Source organism: Pagrus pagrus (assembly GCF_965226575.1).
Source record: "Pagrus pagrus genome assembly, chromosome: 2".
Taxonomy (NCBI): domain Eukaryota; kingdom Metazoa; phylum Chordata; class Actinopteri; order Spariformes; family Sparidae; genus Pagrus; species Pagrus pagrus.
The window spans coordinates 33,771,633-33,788,697 of NC_140186.1; the positions used below are offsets into that span (position 1 = coordinate 33,771,633).

The 17,065-nt window shown below is 41.3% G+C and overlaps 1 protein-coding gene across 2 annotated transcripts; it reads left to right on the forward strand.

Annotated features, from left to right (window-relative positions):
• Positions 1-2,040: 2,040 nt before the first annotated feature.
• On the forward strand, positions 2,041-17,035 carry mtmr7b (myotubularin related protein 7b). 2 transcript variants are annotated; one of them, XM_084345411.1, is made up of 14 exons: positions 2,041-2,331; positions 3,347-3,472; positions 5,087-5,249; positions 5,375-5,532; positions 7,546-7,674; positions 7,952-8,086; positions 8,460-8,592; positions 8,701-8,810; positions 10,335-10,460; positions 10,616-10,665; positions 11,361-11,561; positions 12,365-12,499; positions 12,945-13,071; positions 14,716-17,035. In XM_084345411.1, exons 1-14 carry the CDS (start codon positions 2,308-2,310, stop codon positions 15,088-15,090), a joined length of 1,992 nt encoding a protein of 663 aa, XP_084201537.1. In that variant the 5' UTR covers positions 2,041-2,307; the 3' UTR covers positions 15,091-17,035. The 2 variants fall into 2 exon arrangements, with proteins under 2 accessions (XP_084201537.1, XP_084201538.1); XM_084345412.1 differs by having other exon boundaries at positions 12,945-13,117; positions 14,716-14,868.
• The last annotated feature ends 30 nt before the right edge of the window (positions 17,036-17,065 follow it).

A 17,065-nucleotide genomic window follows, 5' to 3' on the forward strand; every position in this document is an offset into this window, starting at 1 on the left:
ATTATAAAGTTGAAATTGTGGAGCTTTCTGTATCATACGGATGCCGAATTTGCCATAGAAGTCTGTCGACCGCAAATAAGTGTTGAGTCAGTTTTAACGATGTACCTGCCTCCACCGGTAAACGAGTCAACACTAAACCCTCACATTTTGCAATGGAGTCAGTCATTGGTGTACCTACCTTTGGACGAAACAGCACATATCAGGCTAGTTCTCCACCCGTCATCATCAGGACAGCTAGGGTATCAGTGCAAAGTCACTCATGCACAAAATGTAAATATCAATGGACTAAACTATCACTTACCGTCGTAGCTATTAGCAACCTCCTGACTGCAGCTGTACCTGGATGCACACCGACCACAGGGGGGACGCGTTTACATCACATTTCTGACGCAGATTCTCCAAATTCCATCAAATATCCTGATTCCTTGTGGGCGGAAATGCTACTGACTTATTCCTTTTTACATGAGTGACCGCTGCAATCCTCCAGTCTGATCAGCTGAGTCACAAGGAACACACACACACACACACACACACACACCTGTGATAATCAGCGCTTAATAGATCTAAATAATCACCACACCCCCGGCCTGCTCACAGGTTCAGGGACTATGTTGGTAGGTGGAGGAATAAAGTTTGGTAAAAAGTTTATTTTAATGTAAGCAATGAATCAGTGAACTCCTGATGCTGATGTTGTAAAGCTGTTATCCTCTACAAACCTTTACTTGTATTACAATATATATTATTGTATAATTTTCTATTTCATCATGAATATTTGTTATTTCATGTCAATTCATTTTTATTGACAGTAGCTGATAATGGATGACAAAGTGCTCCACCTTACTGCAGATGTAATATACATTCAGCAGCACAGATCACCTTACCTCACCTGCCTACACGATGGATAGTTTTATTTCTAACACTGCCATCTAGTGGCCCAAAGAAGACTGACAGTGGAAGTACAAACAGTGGAATGGGAAACTGGTTCATATAATGGTGTAAAAATGAGTTGACAGTGTTGTTATAAAACAATGTCTCACTAACAATCTTAAAGTGCTATAGAGTGTCAGTGTTCAGTGCAGTGCAGTGCAGCTTAGTCATGTTACAGTTCAGGAAGTAAACCATTTACAGATTAGAAATTCAGATATATAAATGATGAGAGTGCAGTACAGATAACTAAAAACACAAATTATACAATTCTAACATATCCCAAGAAAATAGAACACAAATGAATGAAGGAGAATAAAACAAAAATGGGAAATTATTGGTTATCTTGTTGGTATCGGCCATGAGAAGCAGGTAATTAGTTACAAGTATTGGCTAAAAAATAAATATCTATCACTATTGAATATAACAAAATTGCACTTCGTCTTGCTGTAGAATGTTTCATTGAAACAACCAGGAAGTAGTAGTGATGTCATTTTATGAACTTACTAGACTTTTCATAAAAAGACTCACTGCCAATAAAATATAAAGTGAGACAACATTCATAAAACTGACAAACAGGTGAGAACCAACATGACACAGAATAGGACAGGAAAATGAAAATAAAATGACAAAATGGAAACACACTGAATATGTTTGGTATATAAAGAAGATTTTTTTCCTGTCTCGTGCGCTCAAAGACAGTCAGGTCAGGAGGGTGGAATTGCGCACGCGCAGCTGAGTGTGATCCTTGGAACGCACGAGCACGCTCTTGGCACGAGCTGTGAACTAGTATCAAGTGTGCAAAAATAAGTTATTTGACGCTTAGTCCCGATTTTCAAAATAAAACTCAGGTTTTAAATTGATACAGAACAACAGTCGATAGTAGTCATTTTCCCGCAAAAGTATCCTGAACAATGAACGATTGTTACCCATATACGCGCTTAAAAACAAGGATGCAGAAATGCTCTGTATAGTATAGGCTACTCTATCTGATTGGAATGCCAGTAATTTAATACAATTTTCCCTCTGAATATACTGGGTTTTATTTTGAAAGGCAGAACTGGTGGCCGTGCATGTAATGCTCGTTACCTTGACGGTGGTGTCGTTACTCAGTAACGCAGCTGTTATTAGGGACCGAGACAGAGGGAACTCGGGTACCGTTATCGCGGCCAGTGGTAGTCCTTTCCCTCCAGATTAACCGAACAAACCCGGGATACAGAGGGGCGGAAATCATGGGAAATAATCCAGGGCAAATGTGGAACAGCAGTCAGGGAGATTACACCTCATTTACTGGAGTGAAACAGGGAGTATAACCGCTGACGGCAAAACCACAAAACACGTCGGGCTGCTCTTTCTCCATCTCCACCATTTTGGTTGTCAGTGATGGAGCACATCCGGACGCCCAAGGTAACAACACTCTGTTTAAACCCCAGCTCATTCTTGGCTTCGTCTTTGTCTCGTCGCTCTCGCTGTGTCTATTCGTTTATCTTTATTTGGTGACACGCTCCGTCCTTCTACCAGCTCTACCTCCATCCATCTCTCCATCCCATCTCCCTGCCTCCGCCTCACGGAACAGTGTTCACCAATATATGTAAGACACCCCAGAACTGTCGTCTCACTGTTATCACGGGCTAGCCTGCACAAACACGTCCCTGGATGACTTCATGCTAGCAGTAACGCTGCGTGTTGTGTCGCCGTGGACTTTAAACCCTTGCGTGTGTTCAGGCTGTAGGACTGCCCCACAGGGAACAATCTGTATGAAGCTAACACCTTGTGTCCGATAATGGACCCAGCCACCGAGCTTGACTATTTATAAACACACCTGCGCATGTGGCTGTTATGATGCTCACGTGCTTCTCCCTCCTGCCTCCACAGGCGTGCAATTATTTTATTACTTAAGGAATATTAATATTCATCATACAGACGAGATATTTTGCCCTCGCACACCTGCCCAACCATGACGTAGCATTGGAGGAAATGCCACCATTTCCTCCTGCCTGCCATCCTGGCACAGGCACACAGGCCTCATATGGACCCCATCCAACTTATTCACTACATCATAATGGTCTGACTGTTTATAAAGGACATGCATGGGTTAACAGGGCAGGCAGAGAATGCAGGATCTGTAATGATACATGCATAACAGAGATCCTCATAGGTTCCCACACTTGACAGATGAGGCTATACCAACACCATGAGTTATTGAATGACCTTGATTTTCAGACACACTTTGATTTGAGCTCAGTAAACACTGTCATCTGTTGAGTCATGCCAGAGGATATGACAGGCTGTTTTACAGTTAAATAGCCTGTGTTTATGTGCATGTGTTGGTGAGTGAAGAGAAATGCCATATCTTAACTGTTCGTCGTGTTTGATCTGCATGTTTTTTCATCTCGGATTTCCGCTTGTGTGATTCTGGCAGGTGGAAAATGTGCGTCTCCTGGACCGGTCATCGGGCCAGAGAAAGGCCAGCGTTGGGACTCTGTATCTGTCTGCCACACACACCATCTTTGTAGAGAACAACCCGGAGACACGCAAGGAGACATGGGTAAGCTGGAAGTAGGGCCATGAGCACTTCCTATAACACTTCATACATGTCACAGTCTATGTGGATCAATCAATTTATTATATTAGTAATATTATTATCATCCATTTTATAGTATTTCTCCTCATCCATCATCATATCACTGATCACATCTCAAATAGCTTCCTCCAAAGTAAATCCTGACTTTCTTCTTAAATTTGCTGACTCACACCTCAGTCTTGCTCTTGATTGGCTGTTCCTAGAGCCGAGGCTGTCGACCAATACTGCTGCTCCATCTGTAGTGAATGGGCAATCTGATTTAGACACGTGTTGACAGTTCTTTACACAACATCCTACAGACATGCAGACAGATTCATAACTGCAAGTAAATGGGAATATGAAGACATGTTGTTACAAAAATATAACCTGAAGAAGCATTCGTTTGACAGGTAAACCTGCTGGATATGTTACTGAAACATCCAAATAGTTTCTCCGAGCAAGATGTCAAACATGGTAGTTTGAGTTGTGTGAGATGAGACAAGATCATTTAATCTTTTCATCCTTTGACTATTGAAGGAAGGCTGAATAAAGAATGTAGTATAGCTGCAGGCGACAACAGGCCACGCTCAGAGTGATGTTACTGCCAAAAATGTTCTGAGTCAAATTCAGGAAATGCATTTGTTTATTACTCAGATAGAAAATGAGAGATTATCACTGTATAAAAAGCATCATCGTTGAGTCATTTTTAGACTTTTTAATACAGAAATGTTACATAATATAGCGTTATATTCAGTAAACATGGAACAAAAGGAGAAGCGCATGAAAGTGAAAGCAGTTGAAGACATAAACCGATTACAGTGGCACACACCGGCCTCAGTGGTAGCCTTTGGCCTTACAGCTTCAATATGACATTGTGCAGCTCCTCCTCGTTTGTGTTATTACATTTGGAGGAGGATGGTGACAGGGTTCTGGGAAGGTGGTTATTTTTTAGATTAAGGTAAGTTTGAATCAAGCAGAGTGAAATCTCCATCTTCATATCTTTTAATATAAATCTCCCAAAGAGTTGCAATTATTTCATCACGGAGTGTGTGAGGGCTGAGTTTCAGATACAGGAAGAAAAGATGCCCCCTCTCCTCATGCAGGAGGTGGTGGAGGACACTGCCCCATCCATCTGGACCTGACTAGATAAAACAGGCATCCAGGGGTGTCAGATTTCACCCAACAGCCGCTGACTGCATTTGCAGGAACAAAGAAGACATATTTCAGTTAACTTGTGTCAAAACAAAGCAGCTAATAAAGCAACCGTCTACTTCTTCTTCTTCACTGCATGTGCTAAGAGAAGACGAGGAGCTTCCTCATTAACTGATGTTGACATTCCTTCCTAAATATTTTAGATCACGAGACAGATTACACAATATTGTGACGCGTGTTGATGCTGCTTTTGGTTTTTATTGTGCTGACTTGAGCACTTACAGATAAAAACCTAATTCAGTTAGTTATTAAGCCATTCACAAAAGGAACTGAGAGACAAAGTAGAGCATGTATATGCATGGATAAAGAATGTCCACAGAGGATAATGAGACGTGTGTGTGTGTGTGTGTGTGTGTGTGTGTGTGTGTGTGTGTGTGTGTGTCTCAGGTGCTGCACAGTATGGTGAGCAGTGTGGAAAGGCCACCCACCATTCCTGCAGGAAGTCAGCTGGTCCTGCGCTGTAAGGACTTCCGGGTCTTCCAGATCCTCATTCCACAGGAGAGAGACTGTATGGACGTCCACACCTCATTGGTCAGGTTGTCCCGACCAGGTGTGTGTATGTGTGGTTAAGTGTGTGTTGGTGTCATGTCACGTAGCTTTTGCAGTATGTTAAGCTCATTTAAAATACAGATTTAAAGTGACTCTCCTCTCCTCTCCTCTCCTCTCCTCTTTCAGAGAAATACAGTGAGCTGTACTGCCTGTCCTTTAATCCCAGTGTGAACAAAGAGGAGAGAGAAGAGTCATGGAACTGCGTAGACCTCATGGCGGACTACAAGAGGATGGGAGTTCCTAATAACCTGTGGGTCGCCACAGCAGCCAACAGTGAATACAGGGTCAGTCTCATGGTGACTTGTGCATGTGTAAAAATAAGAGTCAGGTATAAAAGTGTTTTTAAGAGGAATTGGAAAACTGCTCAGTTGTTATCTCTTAAATTATTTTTATAGAGTTGGGGGGTCTCAGTATGCTTGATGAAAGTGTTAGAGAATAAAGCTACTTCCTACATTACATTTCTGTAATATACTCTATGGTCTGTAGCTAACGTGTTTCTCTTGTTAGGTGCAGTGAGTATGCCCTGTACTGAGGACATTTACAAGGTCATAGATAAGATAGCACAAGCCTCCTGTCAGCCTCACTGACTTTCATCAGCAGCTACCTCCTCTAACATGTGGAGACCATACAGTCAACTTTTAACTCACATTAACTCACATTTCATAAGACTTTTGCTTTTAGATGGTTTATTACAGAAAGTTCATGAAACCCACGGTCAGTATAATCATACACTGTCACTGTTTGACTAATGGATGGAATTATAGTGGAAATAAAACTTTCAGCCTTTTTGCTGGGGACCCCCTGGAACCTCCTCCAGGACCCCTTGGGGTTCCTGGACCCCACTTTGAGAACCACTTCCATACAGGAATAGTTAAACATTTTGTAAAATCACCTTTGTTGCTGAGAGTTAGATGAGAAGATCAGTGCCACCAAGTATGAGGCTACCCCCAGCAGGTGGCTAGCTTAGTTTAGCACAAAAGCTAGATCTACTAGTCCCGGCAAAGAAATATTCCATCATATAACCCCCTGTAAAACACCAGTTTTTACACAGAGAAATACATTGTTTTCAGTAGTGAACTTCACAGGTGTTGTAAGCAGAACTAGGCTGTTTGTTTTTTGTTGTGCTAACCCAAGCTAACCGGCTGCTGGCGGTAGCTTTATATTTAGCGTACAGGCATGAGAGCATCTCAATCTCCTCATCTAACCCTCTGAAAGACAGAAAGCCATCCGCATGTTTCCCTGGTTTATGTTGAACTTCTTATTTTTTCAGTTAAAGTGTTTTCATTGCAGTGACACATACAACAGGTGATTGCACCATCATTTACTTCTCTCTCCTTCACTAACACATAAAACATTTAAACAGAGAGGAGAAAGTGATGCTGTTGATGTGTGTTTGGAATGATAGCTTATAGACTCCTAACATAATAATGCACATGGTTATCAATCCATGTTCCATAAGCAGGCAGAGTTATAGAATTTAATGTTTTTTACAGACTCAAATGAGATTTGTAGAATGAATTAATTTTTGATGAAGTAACACTGTTTTAATTTAAGATTTGGTTACTTTTCCTGACAGAAGTGTTTGCAGTGCATGGTCAGTTCATGGACTGTTAAACATCTGACGGTAACTTCCGTTGTTAAATATCAATATTAGGTCTGTGAGGGTTCAAATAACATAGAAGACTTTGAACCTAGTCAGAAATATCTTCAATAGTCAAAGCTTCAAGAAATGTATGTACAGGACACCACAGAACTGATGCATTACCTTACTCAGAGGCCTGTCACTTGGTGCTGGTGATTGTAGTAAGTATATCAGGAACAAAAAAATTAAGCAGCAGACTGACCATTGTAAGAATGTCTAGTAATCTTTATTAATGAATACTTTTGTCAGTGTTCTGTATTTTGGTCTTGGTCTGGCGATATTATCAGTCAACATTGGCCTATCACAGATTGATCGTATGTACGTACAGTATATGTTATAATAATAATAATTATATTAATAATATTGATAATAATAATAACTTTATTTAAAGAGCACCTTTAAAAACAGAGTTAAAAAAGTGCTTTGACAGATAAAGCAAACAGCAGGACATTCAGGATAAACAGTCAAGCCAAACACGAGGAAGCCGAGATTATTTTAAAACAAGAAGGCAAAAAAAAAGTAAACTGTTGGTAGGATGCTTGTGTTGAGTCTTTTCATAGGATTTATTGACAGTATAGCCAAACCAGGAACTCAAAAGAACACTTTTGTTAACTGTGAACTCATGTGTATGTTAACATGTGTGCGCCCTCTCCAGGTGTGTGAAACGTACCCCTCAGAAGTGTTCGTTCCAAAGTCGGCCACGCCTCCCATCATTGTGGGCAGCTCGAGGTTCAGGAGTCGAGGACGATTTCCTGCTCTGTCCTACTTCCACCAGGACACACTGGTCAGTGTGACACACATGCACACACATAGAGGAACTATTACATGAATAAATGTTTCTCAGAAGATCGGACTGTGAACTTTCCCTTTAAATAAGAGTTGAAGAGACAACATTATCCACATAATCTAAATCATATGGTGGAAATAAATGAATGCAAAGAGAGAGGATCTTAGCAAGATATGATGATGATGGTGGTGATGATGGTGGTGATGATGGTGATGATGATGATAATGTTGATGATGGTGATGATGGTGATGATGATGATGATTGATTGATACAGGCAGCAGTGTGCCGGTGTAGTCAGCCACTGTCAGGCTTCAGTGGACGCTGTCAGGAGGACGAGATGATGCTGCAGTCTGTGATGAAGTCCAACCCTGGCAGTGACTACATCTATGTGGTGGACACCCGGCCAAAGGTAACCCACACATGTTCACACACACACACACACACACACACCTTGGTGACCATGGCTCGGTGGTTCAATCCTGACCTCTGTAGTCTGCCTGTGTCCTTAGGCAAGATACTAAACCTCAACTTGCTTGTGTGTATGAATGGTTATTGCTCCTGATGAGCAGGTAGCCTCTGCCACCAACCAGTGTATGAATGTGTGTGTGAATGGCTGAATGCTGACTTGTGTTGTAAACTGCTTCAGCATTACTATATAAATGAAGTCCATTTACAATTTACTCACACACTTCCTCTGGCACAGTGAAAAATACCAATATGCAATGAGCTATACTATTCTCATACACAGTTCTGTGTGTGTGTATGTGTGTGTGTGTCTCCAGCTGAATGCCATGGCGAATCGGGCGGCAGGTAAAGGCTACGAGAACGAGGACCACTACACCAACATCAAGCTGCAGTTCATTGGCATTGAAAACATTCATGTAATGAGGAGCAGTCAGCAGAAAATCATTGACGGTAAGAAGAAGAGTGTGTGTGTGTGTGTGTGTGTGTGTGTGTGCGTGTGTGTGTGTGTGTGTGTATTTGTTTGTAAACCTTGAGTGTCCCTTTCTCTCTTTCATGCAGTGGGCGAGATGAGATCTCCATCCATGACTGACTTCCTGTGGGGTCTGGAGAACTCTGGGTGGCTCAAACACATTAAAGCCATACTAGATGCCGGGGTCTTCATATCCAGGGTGTGTACACACACACACACACACACACACACACGCGCACACACGCACACGCACACACACACACACACACACACACACACACACACACACACACACACACACACACACACACAGGCAGGCACTAGGGATGTAATGATTTTCAAAGTTTCTAGATTACAATGCATTAAATGATTTCACTATATTCTCTCTGAGGATAAGTAAATCACATGGACTGTTTTTAGAGCTTGTATTTGATGCTGTCCCCACAACATTTCTTTGTTGGCTTTAGTATTTAACAGTTGCTGCCTTTTCAAACATAAGTAGGTCTAATATAGTAACTAAATAATACAGAACAAAAGTTTTAGTAAAAATGAAAGAAATCAATTAAAAACATCTCTTATACTTGCTTTGCTGCCGGTTGGGGTGCATAGAGTGTGCGCACTCAAGACTTCTGCCAACTCGAGCCGACTAGCTTCCGGTTTAACACCCGGCTAACTTGAATGGGGATAAAATAATTTAATCGGGCTGCTCTTCTAGACTTTCTAAATTTTTTTGGACCTAACGGATCAAATCTGACAGTAAAACGAATAATTTTGCGAGGGGGTTGTGAGGCTCAAAAATAATTATCCACCTTTTTAGACGTGTCTTTCACAATGTTAGCTTATGGCAAAAAGTATTTTTGGGCGCAGTGCATCACGTGACGATGTAATAATTACATGGTTTGGCCACTATCAAAAGTGGCTTCACGGCCATTCAAGTGGAATTCGGATTTTATCAACCTGGGCGGGCTGCCCAACTAGAGCCTATGTATGAGTGACACTGTGTTCAAATTGCTGCTTCCCTAAGATGGACACACTCTTGATGGGTTAAGAATAAAACCCATGAGTAAATACAGCAAAGAAGCTGAGATGTTTTCAGCCTAATCACTTTTGGAGGTACACAAAATCAACTGTATGCCTCATGTCAGTCGTGTTATGGAAGTATTCACAACACAAAACAATACTTTCCATATTGTGTACGTCAGAGATGCTTTTCTCAATGGAAGACAGATACATAATAAAGATGCATGAGAAAAAGACTATTAAATGACAGATGAAAAGCCAATAAAAATGACACATGCAGCATTTTGATACAGCATTTTGGCCTAACTCAGCTCTTCAGTTAGTTCAAAGTTTACAAAATTCTGTGTGTACAGCACTGGATGCTTTCCCATCGGGGAAGTTGAGGTTCATTAGTGGGCTCCATGCTTGACCTCATTATAGCGGAATGGGTTCTGTAACTGAAAGAAGTAATCTGAGCCAAATTAAAAAAGGAGCCTGAATGTGAATTTGTCATGTGTTTGTATAAAACACCCTGCGTGCTGTCTCACTCAGTTCATCAACTGCAGGATCGAACCTTCCAGTGGAACTTATTTTCAGGCATTGATACTTTTATTCCAAACACTTTTCTATCGTTTGTGTTCCAATTGTAATATGACATTTCATTGTTATGTTTATTGACAGGGCCCAGGGCTGACAGTAACTCCCTCTGTGTCTCTCTTTCCAGGCAGTTGCTGATGAAGGCATCAGTGTGTTGGTTCACTGTTCAGACGGCTGGGACAGGACGGCCCAGGCCTGCTCTGTCGCCAGTATACTGTTAGACCCATTCTACAGAACCATCAAAGGACTCATGGTAACACACAGCACTGATGATCCCTCGTTCTTATTCTGAGGCTTTCTCGCTTCTTATCTAATCCTCTTCTTCCTCTCTACTCTTTCTCCTCCCTTCCTCTCCCTGCTTGTTGTATTGCCCTACTTCCTATTTCCTCTTCCTCTCCTCTCTCCTAGGTGCTTATAGAGAGAGACTGGGTTTCCTTTGGACACAAGTTCTCCCACAGGTCAGTAGCTTGGTCTGACTTCAACAGTGTCTGCAGAGCAACATCGTTACAATCATTCTGAGTGTTTTGTAAGATAGGCCAACCATTATCCTCCAATAGCTGAACCCAGTGGTTCCTTATTTTGCATGCATTTTTGCATTTTATGATGAAATTTGAAAGGAAATATTGAAATAAAACAAGAGTTAGCCATTTAAAATCATATTTTACAAACTACAATCAAAAAGTTCCAGGCAGCAGATTAATAGAAGTTGGATTTCCCTTTTGGTTAATTTGGTCTCTGTAGATGAAGTGTGTGTGACAGGCAGAGAGGCAGAGAAAATAGAAGGCAGAGAGAATAGAAGACAGAAAAATAGGTTTCAGGTCAACAAATTTGGTTCAGTATGAAAAACCAATTCCTATGTTTTTCCTAACTGACTGAGTTCCCTTTCTCCACAACTTAACGTGGAGAAAAGTTATAAAGGTATAAAATGTGTTTTTTAAACAAATCTATCTATGAATTTGTACAATCTCTGCTGCTCTTTAGTTGCTTTTTTGCACTGATGCTGTCTTAGTCACATCTTTAGAACTGAGAGTGCTGATTTCTGGCATACATGTTGCATCTCTGTCCTTTCAAAATTGAATAAATAATTGCGTAATTGGTTTTCTAAAGAGCGTGTGGTGTGATGGACAGTTAAGACAGAGCTGTGTCCCTGCAGATACGCTCACCTGGACGGAGATCCTAAAGAGGTGTCTCCCGTCATTGATCAGTTCCTGGAGTGTGTGTGGCAGCTGTCTGAGCAGTTCCCCTGTGCCTTTGAGTTCAACGAGCGCTTCCTCATCGCCATACACACACACGTCTACTCCTGCCATTTTGGGAACTTCCTGGGCAACTGCCAGAAGGAGCGCAGGGATATGAGGTGGGACTCACACATACAGTAGACACACTGGATGGTCTGAAGAGACTTGTTAAATCTGTGTAATCAGAAATAAGTACAGTAGGTATAGATTCATGAGTGTGTTTATTATAACTATTATTGAAATATTGTGTGTCATACATATACACACATACTTGATGTACACAGACATACACTCAAGCCGACATATGCACCTTACTGCCACTGATAATGTGTCTAAATAGTCAGATATTTACAGAACTGCTGGTTTTATTTCCACTCCGACACTGTTAAACTTCAGTGGTCTGGTTTTGTTTAGCTCAGCTCTTTTGTGGTTTGTAAAAATTGTCACAGTTTATAACCATAAAAGGTCAAAATGTGTAACTTTCCAGTCCCACTGAAGTTCAATTAGGAAGGTACAGAAAATAGCAGCGTGTGACTTTCTTAATGACGCAGGACAGTAACAATCATATAATCAATTCATTTAGGCTTCACAGTTGTCCTGTCCTGAGTTAACTTCTGCAGCTAAAGAGAAGATGATAGGGTGCTGAACTGTACCGTGTTAAATATTGAATATGTATTCACATAAAAATATTCCCAGACTCTGATACAGATTTCCATTTAAGTTTTAGCTGTGGGCTTTAGTATCGTGGAGCTATCTGTCATGTTAACATGTGGATGATTTCAGTTTGGCAGACGAGAATGTGTTTAAAGAATACATATGTGGAAAAGCAGCATGAGTCTCTCCAAACTCTTTTGTAATCCCAGTGCAGCTTCATACAGATGTTGACTATGCGTGGGTTGGTGTGTGTGTTGTCTGACTACAGGCTTCGTGAACGGAGTCATTCTGTGTGGCCTCAGCTGTGGAAAGACAGAGCTGAGTACAGCAACCCTCTGTACAAGGCCGAGATGAGCCAGACTCAGGGGGTCCTGAGACCCAACACCACCCCCTACTGCTTCAAGTGAGTTACTGCAGCATACACACCTACTGAAACCACATTACTGTGCTCTGCCACGGACTGCTCAAGCTATGTATGATAAATATGTAGTGGTTCATATGTAAAATCATAACATTTGTGTTGAGTCATGTCGTTTGATCGTTGAAAGGACAAAATAAACAATGCCTTTCTAAAATACAGTAAGAATATGTGACTAATATATTAATGTAACATATGTCTGGATTATATTATATTACAACTATTAATATATTATATTATTACTTTATATTATATTATATTACATTACTCCCGACAGCATTGTATGGATTCATACAGCAGAAATCCTTGTTCTTTCCTTTCCTCCATATCAAAACAGGATGTGTTCCTGCTCTTTGTCCCTCAGACTTAATCTACAAGAAATAAAAATAAAAGTATAAGTATAATTAATTCCCTCTCTCCTCGTCTTCAGAATGTGGAAGGGTCTCTACAACCACGTGGAGAAATCATCGCCTCCTCGCCAGTCACCTGCCGACTTCCTGTCTGCCGTGAGGGAGGAATCCCAGCAGTTGGAGGAGGAGCTGACCAATCACCAGGAGGTACCACCAGGAGGAACCGCCCACCACCACCCGGGCTCCAGACAAGGCATACAATACACAAAGACACCTCCTGCTCCGACACCACCGTCACCCCAATTCAACATCCATCTCTCCAAACAATCCGCCAATCTCTCAGAGTTTTATAAATCTAATGTCTCTGGTCCCATTTGTGCCCTCATCCAAACAAAAAAATACAACTGTAAACAACACACAGTACATGAAGACTAGCAGTGAATTAGGACTGTAAACAGAAAATCAGGCAGCACTATGTTTTCCTCATCCTGCAGGATTTGGAGGTGTTGAAGTTAAAATTTCCCAGTTTCCAACTGGAATTCTCAAAATGTAGTTTAACTTTTGTAAAAACAAAACAAAACCTGTCAAAATGTGCGTAGAGCACAATCAGAACAGAAGGAAAACGTACATAACATACATCTAATATACACACAGTACAACACTGAGCCTGAGGTGTGACAGTATTTCACAAATCTGAGGACAATAAATCTGCTTTATGCAACTAATGTCAAATGAAAACGACTGTTTACAGTATAACTGTGGGTTTGTAAGATTATTCGGATGACATCTCTGGCTTCTTGTTCAGGGAACACACTCTTGCTTACTGTTAATTCACTTGTGTGTTTAAGGTTCAGAGTGCAGCAGAAGGCTGTTTTCACATTCCTCTTTCTTTGTGTGTAACACAAGTTTAACAAATGTATGTATGAGCCAGATTTGTGACCTCACAACTACTTTGCAACTTTGCAGCCTGAAGTGCACATCGACTGAGAATGGAGGAGTAGGAGACATCTTCAATCCTGCAGTTTAACCTCTGAAATACTTGCATATTCATAGATTCTTAATGTATTGATTAGGGAGAAGGCGGATGTCATTTTAAGAATATTCAACTCATAAGTTTCACATTTTACTGGAAAAAACAAATCAGAAACAAATTATTATTTTATCTCATTGTATTCCCAAAGATAGGCACTCGAACGCTGCAATCATGCAGGATTTTCTAGAATAGATGACTAATCAAATGTATGTGAAGGTGCAATATGTAGGAACTGGCTACCTGTCAAATTCCTACTCAAAACAAAGAGGGCAGCATATCCTCATAGAAACCACTTACTGCTGCTAACTGTAGCTGCTATTAGCAAGTTAGCTCAGGTAGCTGTGCAGCTAGTCCGGACCAGGGGAGTGTTGGTGTTCACATTGCAAGCACAGGAGCTTTGGACCAGTAGAGGCCAAGGCTAACTGGTTAGCAGGCTAACTTCAGTCAATATCTCTGCAATACAAATCTAGGAGATCAAAAAACTGTTGTTTCTTCACATTCAGTTGATACTCGTATGTTTTGGCATGTTTTTGAATGCTTCAACTAAATTCTTACATAATGCCCCTTTAATATTTGTGGCTCCTCATTGGAGAATAATAAACCAAAGCCTGACATCCTCAGTCAGGTTAGAACAGCTAAGTGTCAGATACTGGTGTGTGTGTACAGTGTGTCCAACTGAAGTCCAGCCATCCACATTCCCCTTGTAGCCTGCTCAGCATACACAGTGAGAAAAGAGTTTATTAACGCTGCTGATAAATGACTGGACGACATCTCAGCTAGTTAAAGAAAGTGTATGTGTTTGTTCTGTCTGTCCACAGAGGATAGCAGCCCTGACAGGACAGCCAATCACGTGGGAGAAGATCACGGTTCCGAGGAGGAGGACTAGTCACCTGCGGCAGAGACACTGCGGGCCGGACCCGCCCACCACTTACACAGACCCAATCACCAGCCCTGCACAGGACAACAGTCACGCACTCTCCTCTGTAGCAGCCAATCACAAGGCTCAGACCAAGGACCCCGCCCTTACCCTGCCTCTAGGGCCGCACAGCCATCTGAAGAGTCACGACCCTGATGACCTCTCCACCTGCAGCGACCTGGAGTCAGGCGTGGCCGACCTCAGCAGCCGCTCATCCAGCGGCGGGGACGACAGAAAGGACCCGGACTCAGATGAGACTGTCTTTACTACCGCCTGACTGAAAAAAGGGAAAGCTGCCCTTTAGCTGGAAGATGAGAGAGGAAATCACATCGTCTTAAAGTAGATCCCCAAAATATTTATTGAAACAGCTGCAGAGGAGCAGAGAACGACTGTGATGGCTGCTGACTGACTGAGAGGTAGAGGGATTTTATGTTTTGTTTTCTAGTGGTCTAAAGGGAGATACCTCAATGGCTGGTTAACAGTGCAGCTTTTAGATGAAGGCACTGAAAGACACCATTTTAGTGTTTTCATTTGACTGTTTTTTAATTTCATATTTTGTTGCAGTAGGCCAGATAGGCTCCTTTTTTATACAGGGATGTTTTTAGGTAGGCTCAATTACTGTCATTTGTACACACTGTTACTACTGTGAGATGGACAAATGTTAATGAAACCAGCCTGGTGATGTGTGCCACAGGCTTGATGAGGGGAGTGAAACAATCTGATGAAACACTTGTAGATTTTCAGACGGAACAAACACACTCAGTCCATGTTTATCATGTCAGATACCTTTCTACATGGTGGAAGATTTGCTGAATCATTCATTTACAACCAGTCTTCCTTCTTCAGTGTAAATTAATATGCATAATAGTACTAGAAGTAACAGTATCTTGTCCGAGGTACTTCTTTGTCGGGCAGCAGATATCTTAACTTTAAGGAACACCCCCCCCCCAACCCCCATTATTATTATTATTATTATTATTGTTATTATTATCATTATTTCTTCTAACTTGTCCTGGACTCCTCAAAAAACATATTACTCCTTTAAACAGAAATCAGCCACTAGGGGTCAGTATTTAGGTTTGAACAGTTTGAATGTAACATATCAGTTCAGATCAGAGCCCAGAGAGTTCAGTAATGATAATGTGGATTCTCCAAAAGGCTCTTTTAAAGAATACAATATGCACTCTCAGCTATAAAAGTATGAGAGGAAGAGAAAAGATTGTCAGGCTGACCCAGTTAAAGCATTTGGTTATTAGATCAGATTATGAGGAGCAGGAATCAAAATGTGAACAAAAATATTTATGTTTACAACAAATGCTGCACTACAGCATTTTTCTTTTGTCTGTGTGCAATATATCATTTAAAAGCCATTTATTTTTGTTATGTTTGACTGTACTGTATAACGTTCAGTAAGGACCTGATGTCCACACAGATGTAAAAATACCAACTGAATTGTTCAGATGAGAAAGTGTTTATCATGAAATCCAGTGAAGTTAATGTTGAATATCAGTATATACACTATGTTTCACTGACGTCCGCTTTAAGAACTTGAGAGTTTATAGCTTGTGTCCTTCCAGGTGATCTGTAACTTTTGACATTCCCACTTCGATGAATTACCAACAGCAAGAACAAGTGTCTCAGTTTGTTTCATGGTCTTACACTGTCCAGAGGGGTCTCTCTGTGTGGAAGTACATTGTGATGTTGGTGTATTTAAAGCTGACAGTGAGCACCTCCTGTGGCTCCTTGTTCTACTCCTTGAATGTGTGTGGACAGAAACACACACTGACTGAGTCGTGCATCTTAAAGCTACCGACCGTTGGTGTGTTCACTGCTGAGTAGCCTGTGGGACTGAACAAAGAATGTGACCAAATATTTGAGCACATACTGTCATGTAGCCCAATTTTTAAACACTGAATATGACCAAGTCAAGAAAAACAGAAAAAAGGTTTTGCCCTTTTTCCATGTTGGTAGATTTGGAAAAGTTCTCGTATTTGCAGCTGTCGAGCAGTGTGGCAGATGGAAGAAGGCAACAGAAGAGCATTATAAATGTCACCATGCTGCTTGCTGTGTGTCACAACACTGACTGAATCTAAGGAGTTGAAAGTCCCGGGTTCTCCTCTCCCTCTCAACTTGTACATTTCACCATAGCCTGTGGTGTGTGTATACGTGTCCTGTATCCATTGATGTGAATGATGTATCAATAAATGCACTGTTAAAGGGAAGGATGTGCAGCATACTGAGTCTGACGTATT

Excerpts from the sequence above, each read along its gene's own strand:
- mtmr7b (XM_084345411.1), top strand. The coding sequence starts at position 2,308 with ATGGAGCACATCCGGACGCCCAAG. Across the intron at positions 5,533-7,545 it reads CAGCCAACAGTGAATACAGG|GTGTGTGAAACGTACCCCTC; the intron begins GTCAGTCTCATG and ends CGCCCTCTCCAG. Across the intron at positions 10,666-11,360 it reads GGACACAAGTTCTCCCACAG|ATACGCTCACCTGGACGGAG; the intron begins GTCAGTAGCTTG and ends GTGTCCCTGCAG.